The sequence below is a fragment of the Ictalurus furcatus genome, chromosome 14, assembly GCF_023375685.1.
Source record: "Ictalurus furcatus strain D&B chromosome 14, Billie_1.0, whole genome shotgun sequence".
NCBI classification, from domain to species: Eukaryota; Metazoa; Chordata; class Actinopteri; order Siluriformes; family Ictaluridae; genus Ictalurus; species Ictalurus furcatus.
The window spans coordinates 25,245,094-25,253,493 of record NC_071268.1 but is presented as its reverse complement, the minus strand read 5'-3'; the positions used below and the strand labels follow the sequence as shown (position 1 = coordinate 25,253,493).

Below are 8,400 nucleotides of genomic sequence, written 5' to 3'. Positions count from 1 at the left end.
GCCTAAAACTGATCCCTGAGGAACACCAATGAGCACAGAGCTAATGTCATACCTGTAACCACCCACAGAAATAAACTGAGAATGGTCAGTAAAATAGGATTTAAACCATTTTAAAACTGTCCCAGACACACCAAAAACACTTTCAAGGTAGGTAAGTAAAAGACCATGATCCACAGTATCGAAGGCGGCTCTACGATCAAGAACAATAAGAACAGAAGTACCTCCAGAATCAGAGGCCAACAACCAGTCATTGGTAACTTTGACCAACGCCGTTTCAGTGCTGTGAAATTTACGAAAACCTGACTGAAGGGGTTGTAAGAGCTTATTAATTGTAAGATTGTAACTCCTTCTTGGCACTGGAAGTGTAATATTAGATGAGATTACTACTTTAATAGGTTTTACTTAACAGGATCCTGAGTCCTTAGCAGTTGATGGTGAATTGGCTTAAATTCTCTTTACCAGTAGATGGTAATATCACAGGCATAAGTAACTACAAAGGAATAATCAAGAAATAACAGCACTGTGCCTCCACTGAGGAACTACTTCACTCACACACTATGAGCTGTATGGGTATTCCCCAGAAACAAATGTCAAGAATGTCAAATATCTACAAACCTTATTAAAGTGAAAAGTTCAAAGCAGCCAAGTAATATGTATAACAAAAATACATTTATTTTCCTATATTCTGTTTTTTTTTTCTTCTGTGCTGTATTCAATCTTTTCTCTTTTTATGTTTTCTTAAGATATCACCTCATGACTTAGTCTCAAAAATGCAAATACACATTGCTTCCTCTCACAAGAACATACCAGAGTTAACCAATGCCTCAGCTGATTTTGGCTAAACAAACATTAAACAGGTTACAGTTGAATGTAATTTCTAATTTTGACACAATTAACAGTATAGTTTTGGATTTAAACTTTTCAAACTTTTGTAAATGTTCAAAACTTTACCAAGCGCTTGGGTTTGTTGGGGGTTTTTTTTGCGGCCCATGAGATGGTGCACATACAAAAAAAAACTCCTTGGCTCCTATAATGAACTGCTACTCAAAACTCTCCATTACTCATGCATCTCGAAGAGGAAAATTTGCGGAGTTAGAGGTAACGAGCTAGGTGAATGCAGCAGTTGTAAGCAAGGTTCAACAGATAATAGTCTGTTCAGCAACGCAGGTCTGGCGGTGGAGTCACTCCTTACATGGCCGTAGTTACAGTTGCTAACTAACACAGTCCTCCACAGTCCTCGTCTCTCCAGTAACACGGTGAAAACTGCGGCTGGCGTTTACAGCCCCCCGTCTCTCACAAAGGCGCTAGCTTAAATGTCCACGGGTTACAGTTTATACTTAGCACTTGCTCAAAGCTAGAGAGAACAACAAACACTGATAACCTAGCTGCACTTCACTTAAAACTACGGGTCACAAAGTTACCAAACTGCGAGTGGCACAAGACTCTTAGCTGCAAAATGATATTTGTGCCACTACTGTAACAGTACTTTAGTCTACAAATACAAATCTACAAATCGTCACCTCGGCGTTAAACTCAGTTTCTTTTCCTGCTCTGCTCCTGCGTGTCATTCCCTCCATGTGCTCTTCACATCTCTTCCCCACTCCTTCCTCTCTTTTCTCCACTCCCCAACAAAGGTGATCTGTGATTGGCTAAGAGTGTAACTACACAGAAAACATATTGGCTTAGACTACTCTACGGAAAATGAATTACAATTCACCCCCAAAAAAAGGATTATGTGAAATGTAGTTTTCATTGAATTTACCCAGATATGTAATAAGCACTTTATTTATTTAGCTGTATTTTGGAAGGTACCTACAAGATGATTACACAATTGAGAGGCAACAACACGCTCATGTATTTTTGCAAAAAAAAAAAAAAAAAAAAAAAACGGAAGATTTGAGATGGTACGAAAATTGTTAAAATCATCCACGGCAGCATTTTCCTTCTTTGGTACTGGTGTAACAGCAGCAGGCTTTAGTACTTTAGTACGAAAAACTTTTCTGCAGCTGACTGACTTTAAGTCAGTGACTTATGATGGCGTAGAAACGAACACATCCTTCAGGGGCTGCTGAGCGAAAGGTTAAACAGGCACGCAAAGAAAGTGCAGCTCGTGATGCAGGTGTGTGAGTTATCATCATCTATTTTGGAGTGATTGTACTGTACTCTAAAAATGAACTGGACCTTGTTCTGTCGATCAGAGTCATTTCAGGATAGATCATTTGCTGGTTTATTCTGAGTTTAAAAGAGCGTGAGCGCCGTGGACACGTCGAGACTGTCAGACACTGAATTCATACGTACAATGACATTGCGTCGGGATCGGAGCAAAATACTAAAGTAAAAGTAAAGAAGTTTTAATAAAAATCAAAGAGTAAACACACTAGAGTATTAAAAAAAAGTTCCTCAACTGTCTGTGTATCTTCTAAATTGTGCTGATGTTTACATTACTGCTCTAACATAATACTTCATTTGGTTGTCAAATCATTAATATTATTGTTATATTTAATAAAAAAATAAGCATACAATTTTATGTAGAAATGAACTATTCTTTCTGTGTAGTAGTTTGTCTCTTTCACTTCCACTAGCAGTTGATTCGTGTATATAGTGCATATTTAAGGTATTGCACTACAACACATAATATGACTATATCTATAGTCTATATTTGTTACTACACGGCGAAATCGGCACGGCAGCTCACAACGTGTAATGCCGCCCAGGGACATGGCGGAGGAGGACTACACTTCCCAGTCATACCCGCGCTCGAGTCCGCCGGAGTTCTAATTACGAACACCTGCAAACACGTAAGGTTATATAAGGGCCTCCCTAGCATTAGCCGCTAGCGAAGTAACCGCTCAGTAGCCTCGTCTCTGTTTGTTTACCAAGCCGATTTTCATAGAAGAGTTTTCCCTGGTGCTCGACTTAACGCTCGTCTCTCACTACGCTTTTGTCTACGCCCCTGATACATAGCTTACCTGCTCAGTCCCGATTCGATTCTCGTTTTGTGTTCATTCTCACGTCATCTCTCCGCTCGCCCGCGCTTGTCTCCATCCACGCTTCGTAACAATATAGGGTCAATAGGAGGGGGAAATCCTTTCCATACCCAGCTGGACAAAAACCATAAAGGCACTGATGTTCATTTGCCGAAGTGGTGTGCAGGAAGTGTTCATATGTTATTATTTGTTGGCAATGTAATGGTGTCTTGTATTTTTTTTCTCATGTTACTGTATAGAGTTGGCAAAGCTGTTTGTTATTTCAAATAGTGGATTTGTGTGTTACTGTAAATAAATTACTGAACAAATTATGGCAAAAAAAATTTGAATCAAGTTAAGTTAACATTTTAAAGTAATGGGGAAAAAACATGTTGTCGTAGGAGGGGTGCGGGGGGCCTCCAATATAAATTTTGCCTAGGGCCTGCAAATGTCTAGAACCAGCTGTGTGTGTGTGTGTGACTGGTGGGATCATGTCTATCTACAGGATAATGGAGGAAGAGTGAGTTTATATAAAGGGAGTGAATATAGATGGACTAATCACATAGAACTATTTTTCACAGTTTGCACCATGACAGTTTAAAACATCAGGAAACTATTTATCTGACAGTAGTGGACGTGATGGACTGTGTGCAGTGTGGTGTGATGATTATTGAGAGATTTCTAATGTGAGTTGTTAGTGTGGTATGGTTCCTCTCCTCCACAGAGTGTCATTGTGTCGTATCACATCCTCCAACTCAGCACCTGCAGTCGCTCCCAGCTGCAGCAGTGCAGTCTTTCTACAATCTGACTGAGGGAGGTTTTTGTACGACTCTATAACACTGTGTGAACACACCACCACTGTGGACACTCTGACAGTAATAATCTCCTGCATCTTCAGTTTGGACTCCACTGATGGTCAGAGTGAAATCAGATCCAGATCCACTGCCACTGAAACGAGCTGGAAAACCCGACTGTAGCTGATTCGCAAACTTAATCAGGAGTTTAGGAGCTTCTCCAGGTTTCTGCTGATACCAGTGTAAATAATGGCCGTATGAACTGTAATAATACACTGCCGGATTGGTTCTACAGTTGATGGTGACGGTTTCTCCTGGAAGAGCAGATTTCACTGAAGGAGTCTGAGTTACTGTGACTTGACCTCTGCATTCTGAAAAAAAAAATTGTAATAATACACCTTATACTATAAGCAGCTGAAATATTATGACAATGGGTGTATTTGTATGAACAGACCATTGTAGAGATAAAATATGAAGCAGTGTCTGACCTTGAGTCCAGAGGATCAGTGTCCAGATGAAGACGGGGATCAAAGTCATGGTAGCTCTGGGTGAAGTTGCTGTAGCAGCAGCTCTCAGTCATGAAGTGTTAAAGTCACAGTGCTATAAACACTCCCAGAGCACTGAAGCATGTGCTGCCAATGCAAAGTGTCCTCTAAGTATGGAGACGCCTTTACCACATTCCCCCAATCTTACTGTAAATCTCACACTACTACAGAGTTACTGTGTGAATTTAGCTTCTGGGGTCAGATGGAGATTTTCTGGAAAACACTTTTAGGTCTAAGATGCATAAATAAGTGAATTAGAGAGAGAAGCTTAAACTTTCACTGGATGGTGTTTGTACTGAATGTTAATGAAGTTCTCACTGTAGTGGATTTATGGTGAAAGAAGCAGCATCAATGTTGGCAGTGAGTAAATACACACTAATATTTTGACTGTAAATTAATGATTAGATTATTGTAGGACTTAAACATCATATCATAACTTTCTATCAGTCTACAGAAGGAGTGGAGAATTATTCTCACTTTAGCTCCACACATTCAGTCGTATATTGCAAATTTAATATTAGTACATCAGCATTTTTACTCAGTGATGCATTATGGGTAAAACCTGTGCAATTGCAGATCTACATTTTGTGAATTTTCAGCTTTTAGTTTGTGTAATTTATTTGTGTGAATTACTCACTAGCTGCATCCTCAGTTTAGACTGAAAATCTTGATGTTTAAAAAGAGAAAAAACACTAAAACGTAATAAAAACAGTCAGAGAGTTAGTGTATTAATCAGCTGATGTGAACAGAAGTTGGTGTTTTGTAGCTGTTTTGTAATAAGAGGTTTAAATGGATGGAGAGAGCAGTGAGTTTAGAGCAGCAGGGTTTTTGTACGGCCACTAAACCTGTTTGTATCACTGTGGTGGACTTTCGGTGGAGGAACCAAACTGTGGGCCGTAAGTAACCTGTTTATTAATGACTGAAATGCAGTGTATTCAGATGAATGACTGAAATGGAGTGTGTTCAGATTAATGACTGAAATGAAGTGTGTTCAGATTAATGACTGAAATGCAGTGTGTTCAGATTAATGACTGAAATGCAGTGTGTTCAGATTAATGACTGAAATGGAGTGTGTTCAGATTAATGACTGAAATGGAGTGTGTTCAGATTAATGACTGAAATGCAGTGTGTTCAGTTTAATGACTGAAATGGAGTGTGTTCAGATTAAGGACTGAAATAGAGTGTGTTCAGATTAATGACTGAAATGGAGTGTGTTCAGATTAATGACTGAAATGCAGTGTGTTCAGATTAATGACTGAAATGGAGTGTGTTCAGATTAAGGACTGAAATGCAGTGTGTTCAGATTATTGACTAAATTAAATTGTGTTCATTTTGTTTCTCATTTTTCTTATTTTAGAAGTTTGAGAAAATGTATCTGACTTTAGTGCGAGTAGCTCATTTTAATTTAAATATACAAACAAAATAAAATTTGTTGTTTGTGTATATTACTGACTTTTTCTGTTGAACTGCACTAACTATATTTAACTATATTTAATATCTCAGAGACTGTGAGTTCATAAACACAGTTAAATGTGGAAGCATAAATTGAATTTACTTAAATAATAAATATGTTGTATTTTAAATGCTGTTTAGTCATATTATAAAATAATTGTAATATTTCAGATTATTGAATATTCTGTACAGTTAGATTTGAACTTCCAGTGATCACAGTAATATAAATCATTATAGATTTAAGATGTAAAAGTATTTGAATTGAATGTGAAACGTTTGTGATGCTCCACTGAACTCAGTTCTGCTTTGTAAGATATAAAGGGAAGTGAAACACACACAGCGAGCTGAAACGAAGCCTGAGTGACTGACAGCTGTCTATTCCTTTCTCAACTCTGTGTGCGTGTGTGTGTGTGTGTAGGCCTCACCCAGCCCAGTGTGACGGTGCTGCCCCACTCCAGTGTGGAGCTGCAGCAGGAGAAGGTCACACTCATGTGTGTGGCCTACAAGGGCTTCCCCTCGGACTGGAGGCTGAGCTGGAAGGTTGATGGGAGCAGCTGGAGCTCGGGGGAGAGCCACAGCACTGCAGTTCTGCAGGCGGACGGCCTCTACAGCTGGAGCAGCACGCTGAGCCTCCACCCGGAGCAGTGGAGGAACAAGGTGGTGACCTGTGAGGCCTCCAAGGACAACCAACCACCTGTGGTGAGCACAGTGAACACAGAGCAGTGCTGAGAGCTGTGAGCTCACACACACGTTACTCAGCTCACCTTCTACTGCTTCACTGTGCGTTCCATGTGGCCTTTACTGCTCAAATGTCCCACTTTCATCATTTCATTCGAGTTATTGACATGTGAGCTCACACACTCCTCACTTTAACTCAGCTCTTCTTCTTATCACCTAAATATGTGTTAAGTGTGTGTATCACTGCAATGTCCTGCTTTGAATTATTAATAAAAGCCTTTTGAATCAGTAAACACTTTTGCTGCACATTATTGATTATGCACATCGTACACAAATCACCAATGCATCTCTCAGTATATGAAAAATACATAATAATAATAATAATAATAATAATAACACTTGGTTTTACACCATATAGTATATAATATATAACTATATAACCTTTGGCTGTAGAATTTTCTAAGTGTCCTGTATATTGAATTGTCTTCAGCCTGAACTAATGGAGAGAAAGCATCTACACTGAGGATGTGGTTGAGTGAGATTAAAGTGGTAAAGCATTTTAATTTAAAAGAGGTTGTGGGAAATTTCATGTTACTTTCACCCATCTGCTAGTTGGGGACTGGTGTGATGGTGTTGGAAATGCTGTTACACCTACTGTATTAATCACGACTGTTCCCCTGTATGTTACTCACACTGAAGTGTAATAAATATTCAGTTACAAAAAAATCACAAGTATTCCTTATATAGTGAATTCCCCCACACCAAGAGACACGTTACACTTTAAACATCAGTATGTACCTAGAATGTATTAGTTAGCCCACAGCTTCCAATCCCTGGTCCTGGAGTGTTCCCTGTCCTGCACATTTTAGTGTTTTGTCTGCAGTAACACACTGAAGCGCTGAAATGTGCAGGACTGGGGTTACTGGGGTGGACAATGGGTAGACCAGGGTTAGGAACCTGTGAGTTAGGCAATATCAGTACACCATGAACACTGATCAAGCACGTGGCACCTCAAACAGCAAGAAATTACACAGAAGTGAGGAGAGACAGTAATATCTTTGTTGTTGAAATAGGTTCATGTGATCCAGGGGAAACAAAACCAGGGAGCAGGTAATATTCCCTGAGTCTCACAGATGATCCTTACTCAGAGTTCATCCTCCAGTCTGAAATCTCCCTCTACTGAGCAAAGTGCTAGTGTAGCTAATCCATCCGTCCATCCATTATCTATACCACTTATCACACAGGGTCGGAGGGAACCTGGAGACTATCCCAGGGAGCACAAGGCGGGGTACACCCAGGACAGCTTACCAATCCATTGCAGAGCACATTCACACACCCACTCATACACTACAGACACTTTGGACATGCCAATCAGCCTACCATGCATGTCTTTGGACTGGGGGAGGAAACCGGAGTACTCGGAAGAAACTCCACACACACACACAGGGCAGCGGCGGGACTCGAACCCCCAACCCTGGCGGCGTGATCCGAACATGCTAACCACTAAACCACCATGCACCCCATGCTATATGTTCAAACGATTAAAACAAAAAACAAGGTGATAAACCCTGCCTGAGAGAGTCACAGCTGATCTTATTGAGTTCAGTTGATGTTTCTGACTACACAAGCAAGATGGTGAATATAATTAGTGGTAGTCTGCACACGAGCGTTTGATGAGGATGGTTTTGTTTTGGGCCCCAAAAGTTCTGGAAACCAACAGATCACACACACAGACACAGACCGATGTAAAAGAGTTGTGTCAATTGAATAGGTAGGTGTGTGCAAGGCCGGCACTACCTAAAGGCAGAGTAGGCAATTGCCTAGATCCTCGGGCTTGGACGCAGCGGCTTCATAACCGTAACTTCCCTATACGCTAGTCCACCAATCAAGATGTGCATGAAAAGGTTAGGCTCTTTGCCTATTGGATATAGATGAATTGTCACTCACCTGTAGTGAAACCAGTTA

The 8,400-nt window shown here is 40.2% G+C and overlaps 1 gene segment (V, D, J or C); it reads left to right on the top strand.

The window, feature by feature from the left end:
* The first annotated feature begins 4,231 nt into the window (after positions 1 to 4,231).
* Positions 4,232 to 6,728, top strand: LOC128617770 (Ig kappa-b4 chain C region-like). The segment is given in 2 exon segments: positions 4,232 to 4,308; positions 6,129 to 6,728. Coding segments are annotated over 2 exon segments (435 nt in total).
* Positions 6,729 to 8,400: the final 1,672 nt, after the last annotated feature.